Here is an 18,530-nt window from a genome sequence, read left to right on the forward strand (position 1 = left end):
ATTAGATTAGATTAGATTAGATTAGATTAGATTAGATTAGATTAGATTAGATTAGATTAGATTAGATTAGATTAGATTAGATTAGATTAGATTAGATTAGATTAGATTAGATTAGGTTAGATTAGATTCGGTGAGATGAGATGAGATGAGATGAGATGAGTTTAGATGAGATGAGATTAGACTAAACTAGATCAGATTAGATTAGATTAGATTAGACTAGACTAGACTAGACTAGACTTGACTAGATGAGATTAGTTTAGATTAGATTAGATTCGCTTCGATGAGATGAGATGAGATGAGATTAGATTAGATTAGATTAGATTAGATTAGATTAGATTAGATTAGATTAGATTAGATTAGATTAGATTAGATTAGATTAGATTAGATTAGATTAGATTAGATTAGATTAGATTAGATTGTGTTATGAAGATTAGATAGTGTGTGTTATGAAGGTTATATTTTTTTTTATAACAGAAGGGGGCAAACGAGCAGCGGGAACACCGAGGTTCAACGACGCCCATGGACATCAGCAATACCAGAGGAACCGCAGATGCGTTGCCGGCCTTTGAGGTGGTGATAGGCTCGCTTCTTGAAGGACCCTAAGTCGTATTGCTTTGGAAATACCGCCGAGGACAGACCGTTCCACAACGCGGTTGTGCGAGGCAAGAAGTTGCGCGAGAATCGCACCGTTGTGAAATGCCAGACATCCAGGTGGTGTGGATGGAACCTGGCGGTCTGTCGTGTCGTCCGATGACGGAACTCGGCGGCAGGAATCGTTCCAAACAATTCTTCAGAGCACTCCCCGTGGTAAATGCGGTACAAAATGCAGAGGGAACTAACGTCCCTCCGCAGCGCCAGAGTGTCGAGCCTATCAGTAAGAGCTCGGTCGTTGACGATTCGAATCGTTCTCCGTTGTATGCGGTCAAATAGAAGAAGCTGGTACTGGGGTGCTCCCGCCCAGAGATGCGAGCAGTATTCCATGTGGTGCCGAACTTGCGCCTTATACAGCTGGAGGCGGTGGCCCGGTTGGAAATACTGCTTCGCACTGCTGAGCACACCCAGTTTTTTGAAGGCCAGCTTGGCCTTGTCTTCCAAATGACCGCGAAACTGAACGTCATACGTAACGTTGATTATTATAGTATATATGTAAAATATGAGTCATAGCTTTTGTAATCGTTAGCCATTTAGAATTATCTAGCTGATGTCGTTAAGTTATAATATATATTCTGTCAAGATAGCTTTATTTTTAATCAATATTGATTCAATATGAAGCATCGATCGTTAGATAATTTTTGAATTGATATTTGTCACGTTTTATCAGTGTATAGCTGTCGCTGGCGACTTCGTCCGCGCGGTATTAAAAACAAAACTTAATATGTATGCGTTCTTTCAGGACTATGTTCTTCATCTGTTTGATATTTCATCAAGATCCGTTGAGTTGTTCCGGAGATGTCTTGTAACAAACATCCATCCATTATTGCATCCAAACATTCGCTTTTATAAGTAGTTAATCTAGTGGATGGATACATGGATGGATTTATGGTTTACATGGATGGATGTTTGTTAGAAGGTATCTCCAGAACAGCTGAATTGGTCTCGCTGTAATTTGGCATGGATGTAGGTCATAGTCTGGAAGAACACATATGCTACTAAAGATTTTTAATCCGCGCGGTCAGCGTCGCGGGCGACAGCAAATTATTAAGAAATGAAACGCAGTTATACATTTGGATTTATTTATTTCATTTTATGATAGCTTTATTTACATCGTAGAAAGTTTATTTTTGTTATGTACATACTAACATTGAACGGAACATTACAAAAATTTATTTTGTAAATACATCGGTCGCGACCTCGGTCTCCGCGACATCGCCGACAAGTAGAAGAGTAGGCTACGATAGTGCTTTAACTTAATATTTTATTACACATAAAATTTTTTAAAGTGATATAGTTTTGTTACAAATAAGTGCATTTTAAATCTAATTATATTATTATACATTATTAAATTACGTAAATTTGATTTACAATCTAGATATTTACAATTTTACAAAATAACGCTGTCTGGGACGAATGACTTTTTATTTTTGCGCTAAAAATATTTTACACAGAGACATAGAAAGTAGTTTTACAATGTAACAATATGTTTAAGACAATTGTGAATGTCTAGCTTTTATCATATTAGTCAATATTATATTAGATGGCAAATAAGCATTCAGTCAACTGATTTTGCTAATAAAGTCAAACCTGCATTAGCGAGAAATCTCTATAAGCAAGTCTTCGTTGGGATCCGACAGACGACTTCCATAAGCGAAAAACTCGAGTAAGAAAGAATGTTTAAGGGAGTAAAATATCGCGTTCCCTTGGATTCTTGATTATCCAGGTTCGACTGTATACTAAGATAACCGATGCTCATAGAAATCTGAGAATCGTAAGGAAGGAAGGTATAGAATCAACGATATGTGCCATCGACCGGTAGATAGAAACTTTCCGTACTACTAACATCCTTGCCGTCCAATCTGGTTTCAACATGTTTAACGCCGTTCTCAGTTTCGCAACACTTAGGGAATGGTGCTGTAATGTCGGCTTTATACACTAGACACTTGCTATAGTTCTCTTTGGTGCGTTCTGTGTTGTTGTTGGCCGCGCTACGCGAGCCCCTGTACCTTCCTCAGAGCTTCGATGAGCCGTTGTTTAAGAGTCGAATGCTGCTCTCGCGACCAACACTGGTTCTGTAGCAAGAAATTTTTATAGTTTTTTATGTTCTGAAATCTAGCAATGTGGACTAAAACTATTGACTCTTTTTTCAAGTTTTAGGCATGTATTTAATATGTTGTCATCGTATTAGACTTGATTATCGCTCGACCAGTTTTTATTAAAACCAAATAGTAAGATATGAAACATATTACTAATAAATTGGAGATTATATAAAATAAATTCCAGCTTGATACCTCCACGCGTTTTTGGGAAAAAAGGGTCTTGAAAGACGGACGGACAACAAAGTGATCCTATAAGGGTTCCGTTTTTTTCCTATGAGGTACGGAACCCTAAAAATAAAAGTATCACGTAGAAGACATTGATATGTTCGATGTAATCTAAAAATTACTTATCACTGGTTTCTGAGACCAAAAACCCCGTTTAAAACATATTTTATCTCTATTTTGTCAAAGATAACAGGTATGATGATATGTTTTACAGATAATGTGGTCTCAGAAACCAACGGTTACAGAATCAAAGCAGTTATAACTTACGTTCGTGTTGGTACCATGCTTATATTTGTTTTCCTACTGGAGTGTAATCTTCTAGAAGTTGATAGAGACATAGATCCTCTCGGGCCGTGAGTAGATCCAGAACGACATAGAAGATACCTGGTCGTAAAAAATACATTGGGATTAAATTATCCAGTATCATGTGAAGGCATTTTATTGTCTCTTTTTTTTCAAAGGTAAAGAGAGGGATAGCTGTTATACAAGTTTTCACGTCACTTACCTATTAAAATGTTTCCTAAAGATACCACTTGTGCAGTACAATGCGATCGGATTCACGCAGCTGTTTAAAAATGATAGACAGAATCCTACTATGCGTAGAGCATGCCACCAACCGTTGTAGTCATCTTGCGCTGTCGGACTGAGTTAAACAATTATTACTAGTTATAAAAATATAGTTATAATTAAAAATAGTAAAATAATTTGTTATATAGCGACTCAAATAACGAGTACCATTGAACCACATTATCGCTTAACATCACGTGGGACCGTGAACAAGCGCTAGTTTATATGCTTTAAAATTGACAGAAATTATTAGATTAAGAACTTTTTTTAACTCGTAAAGTCAGATCAAAAACTGTGCTACGTGTATACATCTCGTTAACACTTTCCGCGCGATTTTTTTTCAGCTATATTTTTCTTAATCTAAAAGGCAATTCTCAGTGGCCAGTATCCTTTAGGCAAAATGTTTCATCTATGTCCACCAAAGAGTACGGATACGTAATTCTGCACTTAACACTAGAAAAGATAATCGTGTAATACTTACCAATAATAAAACCACATCATAAAAACGTGAGATGGCAGAAAACAAGCTGCAAAGACTAAAACAAATGCCAACACTGTTAAGGCAACCTTCCGACGAGCTCGCATCTAAAAATTATAGCAGCAAAAGATTAATAATAAAGCAGACAATTTTTCGTATAAATTCAATGCAAGTAATTATCGGATAATCCGGTACAGGTGTGAAATTGAATGAACATCAATTATAGACCTTGTTAGAGCCTTTAAGAGGCTCGGTAGAGTCTGACCTTTAGATGAACGATTTGCTTGATAAAGAAAAGAAAACGTCTTGCAAAAGATGAATTATTTTACAACGGACTAAAAAAATTACTTAAAAAATTCCTACAGATTTTACATACAATGACAGTTAAGAGAAACGTGATTGGATAGAAGCGTAGAGGAAGAAGGAAGTATGGATGGATTGTATAAAAGAGGATATGCGATAGAATTTCAATAATAACGAGATTTTGATAAAGATGCCTCAATTTAGAACAAAGCAAGGAGATGATGTCGGACAATATTACTAAAAAAGACGTTGGTAATTAGGAATTTTAGTGATTGTAATTTACATTAGAGTGTCGGTGGTTCAGGGGTTAAGCATTTGACTTGTAATCTGCAGATACTAGGTTCGAATCCCGCAATATACCAATGTTTTTTCTACGTTCTTGGGGTAAAAGAAATCATGATGCGACGATATGTGTGAAGTCAACACGCATTGAGCCAGCGTTGTTGACTATGGCCAAGTCACCAATGGTTTAGGGTAGGCTTCGAGCCACTCAGTGGGAACGTATAGCGATGATGAGTCTAAATTAATTTATATGTGTTTATAATACCTGTCTTTGTGTCCCTTGCATTTCACCAGGCATGTTTTGCGTACTGAGCACTAGATGTCGCGCCATTAGTATGTAAAATAATGCAATAACAGCCAATGGTAAAGAATAATACACCAGGAATCGTACGAGTACCATTGTTTTGGGATAATTCTCTCCCCATTCTGGTGGGTACGGATAACAGACTAGGAACTGTAACAAAATAATTATACATCAATTGTAAACAAAAGTAAATAGAGCAAACAAAAGAAATCTAAAACAATGAAACACAGTAATTTTGAAAGAAAGCAACAAATTAATTTTAACCATATTGTAACTCATTTTTTTGGCTCAGGGGTACAGTCAGGTTGACTTGTAATCTGCAGGTCTTGTGTTCGAATCCCGCTATGCACCAATGTGTTTTTCAATTGTCGATTTACATATATACGTTTATCCGACATTCTTACGGTGAAGGAAAAACATCCTGATACAACCTGCACATAACTGAGAAGAAATTCAAAGATATGTGTGAAGTCAACCAACACGCAGTGATCCAGCGTGGTTGACTATGGCCTAGTCATCCCTAACTTAAGGGACGAATGAGCTCCTTAGTGGAGACATATAATGAGCTCATGATAGTTTTGAATTTATGGATACAAAATAAATATTCACATGTCTCAAGGTTAAATAACATTTCAACCCATTAGTGCATTAAGTTTATTAACGCCCTTTCATTATGACCACTGTAATATGTTTTCATTCCGAGTGTATTTGACCATTAAATTGTATAAAATATTTAATCAATATGAAAGTTTAGATTTAAAGCCCGTCCGATAAATAGCTTCCCGGAATGTCATACCAACAGTATTACCACTTCAAATATATATTACACTACTGTTTAAAAAAATAAACGGTTAGTAAAATATATATAACTCCTAAAATAACAATTTTATTGGCGCCCGATTTATCGAACGTAATGCACTAATGGGTTAACGATAATAATACCATTAAGTTTACATGATAATTTCTACTATTTTAAAACACAATTTAGCTCAAGAATGTTGGTGATCTAATCACAGACAGACAGATCCAACTATATTAACCGCATGGAGAAAGGTCAACTAATCTCATTGGATCCTACAACTAATTAATCCTATTTTATTTGTAGAGTTTATCTGTCATGCACTGTTACTGGGTTACTTTAATCGTCACTTATGTTTACATTCTACTTAATTTGTGTGATCTAAAGTGTGATAATCTGTGACGGAGAATTTTCTTATCTGGAATAAGTATATGTACATGACCAGGACCAGGCATTGTGGCAATCGATGGAGGAGGCCTACGTCCAGCAGTGGACAAGTTTAGACTGAGTATGATGATGATGATGACATAAGTACACTTCACGTTTTTCTTTTTTTTTATATGATAACGGCAACCAATCCTTAGTGTAAAAAAATATTATAAAGACGACCATAGTCATCCATAACAACAAAGCAATAATAGATACTTTGTAGGGCTTTGAAAAGGTTGTAAGTTCGCTTGATTTTTTTATTTTTAAACAGTTAATTAGTAGCCTATATGTTCTTCCCGGCTATGTTCTACATGTATGCCAAATTTAATCGAGCTGTTCAGCTGTTCTGGAGATACCTTCAAACAAACATCCATCTAAACATTCTCATTTATAATATTAGTGAGTTTGAATTAATAGTTAAGATGTAATTTAATTATTCCACTAGATTAGTATTTTGTATACTTTATTACCTGTGTAGTAGGGTTGACAACAAATGCTCGTAGATACGATCCGATGTAGGCAGGAGCAGCAAGAACCGCTGCCAATATCCAAATGCCGATAGCAGTCGCCACCGTAAGACGTGTTGCACGCTTGCTGCCACCTATTCCAAAAAAAACTTGTGTTAATAAACGTAATTAAAACTCAGTCATTATAATAATGCGAGTACAATTTGTTAAATTACTTTTGAAAACGTTAAAATAATGAAATGTCCTAATGTCCTTATATGTAAAATTCTTAACAATGTTTGTTACCACACTCCTTCGAATCGACTTGAGCGTTTTTTTTGAAATTATATGGACATATTCAGTGGGTCTGAGAATCGGTATCTATTTTTTTAACCGGCGCGGACGGAGTCGCGGTAGCTAGTAATGCATAAAAATATTACTCGTGTATTGAGAGTCATTGGTACAGCGTGTATAACAAATCCTGACCTTTAGAACCAATGTGTACTTAGTCATAATCACCCTGTAGTTAATAAGAATTAAATAAAAAACTTTCATACAAATTTCATTTTAATTTTTTTTTTGTATAATTTATTTATTCTTATTATATATTTATTCAAATGCTTCGATCATACTAAGGATGAATACAAGGATTAAAGGTCAATCCATCTTCGTTGTAAAAATACATCGAAGGTCGTAAATCAGATTCGATTTTTTTACGTAATAGTATGTATTCAGATAGACCTACAATATGTACAATATTATTTTGATATCAAATAAATGTATTGCTTTTTTAAAATAAAGCATATTTAAAAAAAACCGCTAACGTTATTATATAAAGTTCTTAATACTTTAATATTTATTAAGTAAGTAGCTGACGACCACGATTCCGTTCGCGCTGAATTAAAAAAAATACTTAATAAGTAGCCTATGTGTTCGTCCAGTGTACGTTCTACATTTATGCCAAATTCCAGCGAGATCCATATAGTCGTTCTTAAGATACCTTCAAACAAACATCCATCCATCTAAACATTTGCATTTATGATATTAGTAAGAAGTAAGCTAACATTATGAGCGCCTGCAATTTAATATTGACATGGTATTAGAAGCCAGATAGATGTCGCGTTGTGTGAAAATCTATAATCTCTGCCTACCCCTCCCTTATAATTATGTTATATTATAAGGTCCATTACACATCTGTCGTAATGATAGCATATATTCTTTGCCATTTTATAGTTAGTTGTATAGATTCCAAAAAAAAATAGTTTAGCTTTTGTTATTTTACTTTCAATTTTTATCAAGTCTTTATTAGCTTTTTAACTTGTAAAAAATCGTAATTTAATAGTAATATTAAAGAATGTATTTTTTTGTTTTTAAAAAGGTCTATGTCTAAGATAATTTGTCCTTTGCCAAACTTAAAAAGAAACTCGACTTGAGTAATTCGTGTATTGTGTTACGTTGATAAATTACATTTTGTTTGCCATTTAAAAATTAAAAACTGAAAAATTTATGTAAACTTTTAATAAATGTATTTCGTTTAAGTCTTTAAGACGTCACGTATAATAGGTTTGATGTCTTTGTGTTACAAATACTTTTTTTTTATGATAAGTAATAATCATGCGTTCATTATGTATTTCGGCCAGCATTATCCTCAAGATCGATTTGAAGTTTTTATTTAATAACAGAACATATGATGATATATCAAGTTGTCCGGTCGCTGTCTATATCTATAATAATCTACATCTACCTGATGTTCTAACATCAGGTAGATGTAGATTAAAAATATTAATAACTAGCTATTACCCGCGACTCCAATTCGCGAAATTATAAGCCATAGTAGCCTTTGTCTTCTTACAGACTGTGCTCTACATCTGTGCTAAATTACATTTAGAGAGAGATACATTTAGTTTAGCATTGGTTTTGGAGTTACCTTCTTACAAACATCCATCCATCTAAACATTCGTATTTAAGTAAGATTTAGCTCGGCAAAGCGCGGGCAAGTGTCGGTGGCTCAGGGGTTAAGTACTTGACTTGCAATCTGCAAGTCCTGGGTTCGAATCCCGCCATGTACCAATGTGTTTTTCGATTTCCGATTTACATATGTACATTTATCCGACGTTCTTACTGTGAAGGAAAACATCGTAATGCAACCTGCACATATCTGAGAAGAAATTCAAATATATGTGTGAAGTCAACCAACCCGCACTTGGCCAGCGTGGTTGACTATGGCCTAATCACCCTTAACTTAGGGTAGGCTCCGAGCCCTTCGGTGACGTATAATGAGCTGATGATGCTGAAGCTCGGCAAAGCTTATGGTTGTAGGTATCCAATTAAAGTTGTTTTTTTCTAAATTAAAAAGCCGGGTAAAAGACATGCTTTGTTAGCAAGTTTCGTCATAAAATACATTCAAAATTACGTTGGAAATCCGTTCTTTGTCCTTTAAAACGTAAGTAAACCTCATTCAGGAAAACACTCACCCGTATTTTAGCTGTTATGAATAATAGATCCACAAACAACGCGTATAGCCTTGACATATACAAAAGCTTCCTTCAAGTAAAAAAAAAATTGACGACACAATCGATTTAATCTTTTATAATCAACTCGTAATTATAGACTTAGAAATTATGAAAGAAATGAAATGTAATTGTCTCATTTAATATGTCACTTGAGGTTTCTAAACGAAAATTGTTGGCTCAAATAAATATAATAAAAAACCGGCCAAGTGCGAGTCGGACTCGCGAACAGTGTTCCGTACAAACATATAGGTATATAAATAAGGTTTACGGGTTTCGCATTTTTTCTTATATAAGTGTTATAAAACGTTGCTTCTTACCAAATTATAAGACTTTGAGTTTACTGGAAGTACCCCGTAGGTTTTGATTGCCTTACGAGTGTCGAAAATGTGCGGTGATATGGGGCATAAAAGCGATTGATTGCGTTGAATAAGAAGCTTGATTTTTTCACAGCAAGGGACAGTAGACCAGAGTATTTGATATAAATTTCTTGATACTGCACGCGTTCCTGATAAAAAGAGTCTTGACAGACAGACGGACGGATAGCAAAGTGATGCTATTAGGGTTCCATTTTTATTTCCTAAGTACGGAACCCCAAAATGCCGTGCTTTGAGCAAGCGAAGAAGGAAGAAAGGATATCTGAATTCCAGTAAACGATTTAACAAAAATATATATCAAAAAGCAAGGGGTAGTGCAAAAGATTTGATTAATGCAACGACCTTAAAAAGCTTTCTCGAATATAACATAAGTAGACGCTCCGACCTCGTCTTTCATATGCAAATTAGAAAATCATAAATCTTGTGGAATGCCAAGCGAACGGAAGATTGAAACGTTAATCAATACTATCAAATGAAATAAGTAATGAAAAGATTTAAAGCCATCCAATACATTCCAGATAAAAACTTCAATAAATGCGAGAATAAATAAAATAAATAAATAATTTATTTTTATATTATATTAATTAAAACTCGTGTCCAACTAACATTAATTATAAATGACGTTTAGAACGATTAATTCACTGACAAGATGCTTGTATTATTAACAAAAATAACCATAGGTTTAAATTCTCGGAAAATCTGCACAAGAAATATGTGCAAAGCGAATACGATCTTTTTCGAAAAAAAAAAACAAAATCGGAGCACCAGGAGCGTAAGTTACGTGGCAACACACATAAAACAGTATAATTGATAATTTCCTCCTTTTTGAAGTCGTATAAAAATCAAAGTTAAAAAGAATAAATATTTGATACAGCAGTAGATTGTCTTTTGCTGTCGCTTTGACACCAATCTGTAGAAAGAGCAAAGCGATTCCATAACGAACTTCTAAAGTATATGTGACTGGCTGTCGCCCGCGACAGCTAGTCACATATATTTTAGAAGAACATATATTTGTCGTGTGTTTGTTTAAAAAATAAAAAAATAGGGGTGGACTACCCTTAACATTTAAGGGGATGAAAAATAGATGTTGGCCGATTCTCAGAGCTACTCAATATGCTCACAAAATTTCATGAGAATCGGTCAAGCCATTTCGGAGGAATATGGGAACGAAAATTGTGACACGAGAATTTTATATGTAAGATGATGGCTCGTCAGATTCATACATTTTTGAAGTATGCAATGGTATCGCTTCGAAGCGAATGCACTTTGTCTAGCTATAATCGTTATAAATCAAATAAAAATTAGTTCCAATTCAATACACTAGAGGGCGTGTAAAAATATTGCTAGTAAAAGCTATAAACATTTGCTTTATGCTATTTCTATGCCTTTTCCAACCTTTCGTATACAAATAAGGAAGTGGTAAAACGTAGCACTGCTATCTTTGTCATAGAATAGCGTAGTAAACTTCGATACAATAACAACGTCAGTTTTAAAAAAGATACGCCTAGAGTTTTATAGCGGATTTTTATTGCCAGTACCCGTTGTGGCAAACTGTGTAAACGAATTTTTACTGGTTGCGTAATGGTAACTTTTTAATTTCGTATTGTGAAATTAAGTTTTTAGTACATTGCAGTTATTATTCACGATTATAGTATGTAAGCTAGGTTTCTATTAGAAATCATACACAGAGTCTCTTCATTTGTAGATAAGCTACATGAATTTTTCCTCTTGAATGATTGTGTAAGGTCGATTTGATGACGCAATTATTTATGTACACCGTACTAGTACGATCTTGTAGCACTGACTAGAGTTTTGGTAATAATGCTTGTGTTAATTGACTTCCATGGACATCTGCAATACCGTTGAAGAAGTGCAGAAGCGTTGTCTGCCTCTAAGATGAAGATACACTGGCTTCTTGAAGGACCCTAAGACGTAGAGTTTTAGAAATACCGCAGAGAACAGACCATTAGAAAATACCGCCAAAAACGGATAGTTGTGGATTGCCAGCCATCGAGATAGTGTGGATGGAACCTCGCAGTCTTTTCTATAGCAAATCTATGTTCTATGTATGTTTATAGTAAAATTATACCTATCGATAATATTTGATGTTCTCATGATGGACGTCAAAACCGTAATGGCGTCGTTGCAAATTCTATCTACAGAATGGAAATAAATCATAAATTAGAACAGCTTTGCACTTGGCATGCATTCCTAGTACATTATGCAGATATATATAAATATTTTAAGGCAATAAGTATAAGCGCGTTATCTAGCACAGTTATAATTTATATGCTTTTCAATACGTGTATCTATTTACTTAGATTTTCAATGAAGTTGTTATAACTATAACTATATTTCGTTTTTGCGTTATTCTTTCTCATTTTACGTTTCCGGGTAACGTAGTGTTTAGTGTGATTTACATTGAAGTTGATTTTTTTTATAAGAGAAGGGGGCAAACGAGCGGCGGGAACACCGAGGTGATCAACGACACCCGTGGACATCTGCAACGTCAGAGGAACTGTAAATGCGTTGCCGGCCTTTAAGGAAATGGTATGCTCGCTTCTTGAAGGTTCCTAAGTCGTATTGGTTTGGAAATATTCCGAGGTTAGACATTTGTTTGTTTTGCTAACTAAACACGTATAAAGTTTATTATTTCGTAAACTTTGTCACTAAATGTATAGTTAGCAATTAGCATTACTTCGATTTTCGATTGGGTTCGCAACGAATATAAATTATTTTTTTTATGAAATGACAAAAGCCATACAAAAAACCATATTTGAAAAAGCGTAAAAAAGTCTAAAAAATTCTTGAGACAAGACGAACATTCAACATAGAACTTTCTAAGCTGTAGTCTATAGAAATTGAAGCAGATCATGTTTTGTGGTTAAAAAATAAAAACTTTATATCGCAGACGGAAATATAATAATTTAATCGATACATTTAGCAACTGTACGCTCGCCGCCATGTAAATATTTATCTGTTTGCGATATTAAAACATCCTTGATTGATCTATAACCGAGTTTAAAAACACCTCAGTTTAATCAAACTATTAGTTAGAAAAAAATAATTATCTTTGGTTTGATTTACTTTGTACGTGCAAACATTTTATAGGCGATTTAACTGCAGATTTAAAGAAATCATTGCCGTACAAAATAATTTAGAAAACCAAGACCTCATTAAAAAGCATAACCTTAATATGAGTTCTGATTAAGGTCACGTAAAACTTACGTCATTTCTTTCATGAAATACTCTTACGAACAAAATCCACTGCCAAAATAATTGCATTAAAATATATTAGTAGTCTCGACCGCAACTCGCAATTAAAAAACAATCATCAATATCCGTTGTGCTGTTCTGGCGTTACCTTCTAACATCCATCCATCCGTTCATCCATCTAAACTTTCGCATTTATAATTTTAGTAAGAATTAAGATTTGTTTACATATATAAAAAGGAAAGGGAATGGTAACCATAGACTAAATAATTAGTTACTACTAAATATTATTTAGTTTGTACATTTGTGTTAAATTTTAACCAACATCCTCGTAGTTAGTAGATTAAACGTAAAATGGATTCTGGCAAATCATTGATTGTGCTCTACTTTACCTTGTCTCAAAGTTATCTTACTTCTTACTAATATTATAAATGCGAATATTTAGATGGATGGATTGATCTTTGACGGTATCTCCGGAACAGCTGCATAGATCTCGCTGAAATTTGGCATTGATGTAGAACATAGTTTGGAAGAAGACATAGAATACTACTTAAGTTTTTTGTTTAATCCCGCGCAGACAGTCTCGGCCGACAGCTATCTATACACCAATCATCAGGGTTTATGTAAATATTAGAACAATGTTGTATTACAATAGTTGCGAAGTAGAATTTCCTGTACACCGTGATGATTTCTCAATCAGCAATGTTTACGGAAATAGACACATATCGAATAGGTAAGAACATCTGCAAAGCGCGCGGACGTATCAAAACGTTGATCATCAGCCAACAAAAACAGTGCTGTGTTGATTGTATTCTGTTTATCGACAGTTTTATTTTCATTTTGTCGATAGAAGACAACACTAGTTATCGACTCGATGTTTGTGTTAAGAGTTAAGAGCGGTCATCTGGCACCGTTGGCATCGTGAGTGCGTTTATTTTAGGATTTATTGCAATAACAAGATAGGCATTTGCTTTGTTCACTTTTCCTCTTTTTATTAAAACACATTTGTTTTATGAAACAATTAAGAAATTACTTTATTGTGGTATTTAGAGTATAAAATATAACAAACGAGTTTATTCTTTTGATGTCCAGTAACCACTATGACCCATCAACCTCAATAGCAAGGAAACTCACAGAATTATTGTTAGCTATAAACTAAATAAGGACGGTTAAATCGGTAAATTATTTATCATTGGCTTTTTTGCACAAAAAAACGAAGAAAATAATACAGTATGGTTGTCCTTCAATTAAGACTACTGTTAAACACAATTGCTATACAAATTATCTTACTTCTTACTAATGTTATAAATGCGAATGTTTAGATGAATGCATGCACGGATGGATTAATATATGTTTTTTTGTAGGTATCTCCGGAATAGCTCGATGGATCTAGCTGTAATTTGGCATAGATCTAGAAGAATACATAGGATATTTATTAAGTTCTTTTTAATTCCGTGCGGACGGAGACGCGGGCGATAGCTATCATACATATATGCCTTTAAAAAATTAAATCTGAAGATATTTTTACTTTATAAAATTATATGATGGATGTCGAACACCTCGTTTGTCATGACATTGAAAAATCAGAGCCAGTTAACCTTTGATCCCCTGAGTAATAACCTAAGAGGTGTGAAAAATATCGTATCATGTAAAAATATCTATCGTCGATTTAAAAGTCAATAATTTAGAAATACGAACAGCCTCTAGATACGCTTTTCGATTGAAACATATGAGTAAGCGATGGGGAATTTCATGCCCTTGCGCAATTGAGATAGAAAAAAAAAATATTTATTTGAATTCTCCTTTTGAGTGCTACGAGCACTTATTGATCTATAAATACTCGGTAAGTGAAAAAAGTACGAGTTCAATAGTTTGGGGAAAATGCGTATAATAAGACATGACTTGCATATCATGTTATGGATTTATCCAAATTGTATTTACGGTAATGCTTCGTAAAAGCTTTATATGGCAAACGATTGAGAAGGAAACAAATGCAAGAACAAAGCGATATTAACGATTTTGAATTTCTAGCGATGTGCAAAACAACAGGTCTCTAAACATTGACTGTTTATTTACAGAACAGAAAACAACCATTAAGTTGGCAATTAGAGATTGAATCGAATTGAATAGTCTATGGTTAAGAGTCTGCGAATCTGAATTAAAGATAGTCAACGTATCTGCAATTGCCGTTGTCTATGGGCATACAAAGGGCAGGAATACAAGTCACTGTAAGGAATAAGAATAAGAAAAGCAGGAATACAAGTCACACAAGGCTAAAGGTAGGCCCTCCCCCATAGTGGGAGCTGCTTCGGCAGCTGACGCAGGCGAGGTCGCGGACGAAAGCGCAAGCGTGCCCGTGGCCTCGCCATGATGCGTAGGAGGAACAGAGGGGTTTAGTGGGTATGCTTCCCATTCGGAAGAGAATCCCACATGATTACCGCGTCCCCCCGGGGCGCGGAGTATGCATAAAGCATTCCCCTTTGAAAAAAAAAGGAATACAAGTCACCGCTTGCTCATATGCCCATATGACAAAAAGGTCATCTTATCTACAAACTGCTCCACGGTTCGATTCTATAAATATAATATGCAGCTAATGTTTTTAAATATAAATATGTAACTAACCTGTAGCATGAAGTTTTCTCAGTGGATCTACAATAGCGAAATATCTATCTGCAGATAACGCGGTCAAAGTAAACACGGAGACTCCGATGCTCACGTCCTTAGCTGCTTCAGAGACTCGACAGACAGTGGAACCCCACGGCCATGACTCCAGTGTGTACACGATCGATGTGAAGGGCACGCAAGTGATGATGACCAGGAGATCAGCTAATGCTAGAGATAATATGTACCTGTGGAAAAAAAATAATTGAAAGTCATCATCAGCTCACTATACGTCTCCACTGAGGGGCTCGGAGTCTACACTAATTTAGTCAGTTGACCATAGTTAACCACGCTGTCCAAGTGCGGGGTGAATTTTAACATATCTTTGATTTTTTCGCAGATACGTGCAGGATACATTACAATATTAACATTCAACTTAAGAACGTTGGATATATGTACATATGTAAATTGGAAAACATATTGGTGCACATGAATTCGAACGCAGGTTGCAGATTACAATTCTGTTTAACTCCTGAGCCATCGACGCTCTAATTGAAAGTACTTGGAAGTACAATTAATAAAACAAATAAACATAGAGTTTCTTAAACTTTAATAAAAGAAGATAATAGCTAGAAATGTGAATCAGTTCAACAAAGTTAGTTTCAACAAATTTTCATTTTACGTTATTGCAAATAATATCGACACGAAATATCAACAAATAAACGCTCCGAATTGTCTCGCATATGGCGCAGGTTTAAATCGGCAACAATTTAAATTGTGATTTGCAGAACTCAATAATTCGATAGTTTGCCATTTTAGCTAAATTGTACACGTATTTGAAATGTAGGAACGTTTACTCACTTTATTTCTACACGCTTTTATTAACTACAGTATATCAAATATACATAAATATGTTGCGCTAACTTGTGCATTTGAATCATACAAGAAATATAATATACATCTTATCCAGAAATTAAAAGGTCAGCCAAGTAAGAAATCCTGTAATTATTTAATAATATTTATGAATAGACTAGCTGTCGCCTGCGACTCCGTCTGCACGGAATTAAGAAAATTAGCCTTTGTTTTCTATCAGACTATGTTCTACACCTATGCCAAATTTTATCGAGATCCGTTCAGCCGTTCTTGAGATACCTTCAAACAAACATCCATCTAAACTTACGCATTTATAATATTAGTAAAATTTCTCATGCTTAGTGATCAATTAATTACCATAAATATACCGAGAAAGAGTTACTTACGTGTTAGGAACATTCCTCATAGCTTTATGTCTAATAAATACAGCAACTAATGTCCCATTACCGACTACTCCGATAACAAAGATCAGTGCAAATATTAGCGGAACTATATACGTTTCAGGTCTCTCGTAGTACGGCTGGTAAGGTTCTGAATTGTTCAGTTCGAGGCTTTCGTTGTAGGTGTCCATTGTTCATATTACCTGTAACAATGATAACTATTTAAAAACAAGAAATATATATATAAATTCATAACACTTTTGACCATGAATCTGACATCATTTCGCTTGTCTCTCTTCTTTTGCTCATGTAGAGATGCTACAGATAACATATATATAATGAAGTAAAGGGAATGGTAGAGACCCAAGAGATAATAACTGAAGGACAGTGTACATTGGCCCGCACCGGACGCACCGTACGCACGTATTTGCTTTGTCTTGCTGCGATGCGGTCGGCGCGGATGATAAACGCAGTGCTATCTAGTCATACGAAGCAAATCAAATCCGTTGCGGGCCGTGTTACGGTGTGTCCGGTGCGGGCCAAAGAAAGAGTACCTTAAGCCGGCTATATTCTCCTATTAGACATCGTTAAAATGTTTATACTAATAGTAAATTCCTTCCTTTCCTTTAATTGTTCAAAATAAACTCAAAAACTACTGAACTGACTTGAAAATATATTTCATTAAAAAGTAATATAATATTCTATTGAAAATGTATAAATGTATAGATTAAATTATTTAGATATATTGAATATTGGAGTCAGTCAAGTTTATTGTTTATATAAATTGCATATTTTATATGCAAGAAGATATTTTCATTTTAGTTAAAAATGAAAATGTTATTTCTGTGCATTCAACTGAACGTGAGTTTATATAAATGTTAGTAGAAAGCAACGGTACAATGCAAAAAAGATATATAATTGTGAACTGAAAGTCCGCAGCAGTTTTTCAAACTCGGTTTTATCGTGAAAGTAATTTACATAGACGTTACATTTTTATTGCTATATAAAAATAGTTCCGCCAGAAAATGTCTGTTAATAAAAAGGTCATATTTCTTATTTGTAACTGGCCAGTATTTTTACCTTAATGTAATGTAAAACTAACACATAGAATTTGACATTAGCTTTTAGAAAAAAAAAACATTTAAAAACTATAAACGTTGCTTGTTTATTTATAATATAATTAAATCTATTTTTCTTCACAAATAATTATGAAATTAAATGTAAAGGAAGCTCCTTAAATACAGTTATTTCTAGTTAAGGAACAACAAATATTTTTCAAAGATTTTTTTTTGCTACAAATCTCTGCCCATCCCTCTGGGATACGGGCGTTAGTTGTTTTATTCTGGTTAAATACGACTCAGTTAGTTAAGTTTTCACAAATTGTAGTTATATAGTAAGCTCTTTTTATTGAACGGGGTAAAATTCTACTTGAAGAGAAATAAATAGCGATTATTATATCTCAAATCTTCACAAGACTCAGCGAACACTTTTTGACTTTGAAATCGGCCGTCAAACTTTTAATAATACTTTGACAAATATATAAATATATTTATTTGAATACATCCCTTATTCTAGTCAAAGAATATAATACCAGATTCCTCGTGGTCTCCGACAACAAAGCAAAGGATAATCTCATAAAGATTATTTGGATTTGTTAGCTTTACTTTAAATGTAAATCGTACGTTTTGTTTGAATTTATTTTAATAAATGGCGAAAGAGTTATTTTTATTTCTTCATTTAAATGATGCAATGTTCAAAAGCACAATTGTATGACATAAACTTTATTTTGATAACACTATTTAAATTAAATAACATAAAATTAAAAAGTACCAGTAAATTGGAGTTGAATAAGAGACAAATAGTAGCGCCAACAGTCCAATGGTAAAGATGGCGGACTTAGAATCACTCAATCATGGGTCCGAATCCCACCAACGTCGACTATCGTGAATATTCTACCAAAAGCCTAAAACTTAGTTCAAATGGAAACAAG

At 34.4% G+C, this 18,530-nt stretch overlaps 1 protein-coding gene across 1 annotated transcript in view; it reads right to left on the reverse strand.

The window, feature by feature from the left end:
- Positions 1 to 2,189: 2,189 nt before the first annotated feature.
- Positions 2,190 to 18,530, reverse strand: part of NGR-A15 (neuropeptide receptor A15) — a 35,151-nt gene continuing 18,810 nt past the window's right edge. The window contains exons 2-9 of the mRNA XM_013324357.1: positions 16,547 to 16,743; positions 15,309 to 15,535; positions 6,611 to 6,741; positions 4,874 to 5,062; positions 4,027 to 4,130; positions 3,484 to 3,621; positions 3,246 to 3,362; positions 2,190 to 2,726 (exon numbers count right to left, since the gene is read on the reverse strand). Of these exons, the coding sequence (XP_013179811.1) occupies positions 2,666 to 2,726; positions 3,246 to 3,362; positions 3,484 to 3,621; positions 4,027 to 4,130; positions 4,874 to 5,062; positions 6,611 to 6,741; positions 15,309 to 15,535; positions 16,547 to 16,731 (1,152 nt within the window). The 5' untranslated portion in view covers positions 16,732 to 16,743 and the 3' untranslated portion in view covers positions 2,190 to 2,665. The remainder of the gene's footprint in view (positions 2,727 to 3,245; positions 3,363 to 3,483; positions 3,622 to 4,026; positions 4,131 to 4,873; positions 5,063 to 6,610; positions 6,742 to 15,308; positions 15,536 to 16,546; positions 16,744 to 18,530) is intronic.

Source organism: Papilio xuthus, unplaced genomic scaffold, assembly GCF_000836235.2.
Source record: "Papilio xuthus unplaced genomic scaffold, Pxut_1.1 DF824992.1, whole genome shotgun sequence".
Lineage (NCBI taxonomy): Eukaryota > Metazoa > Arthropoda > Insecta > Lepidoptera > Papilionidae > Papilio > Papilio xuthus.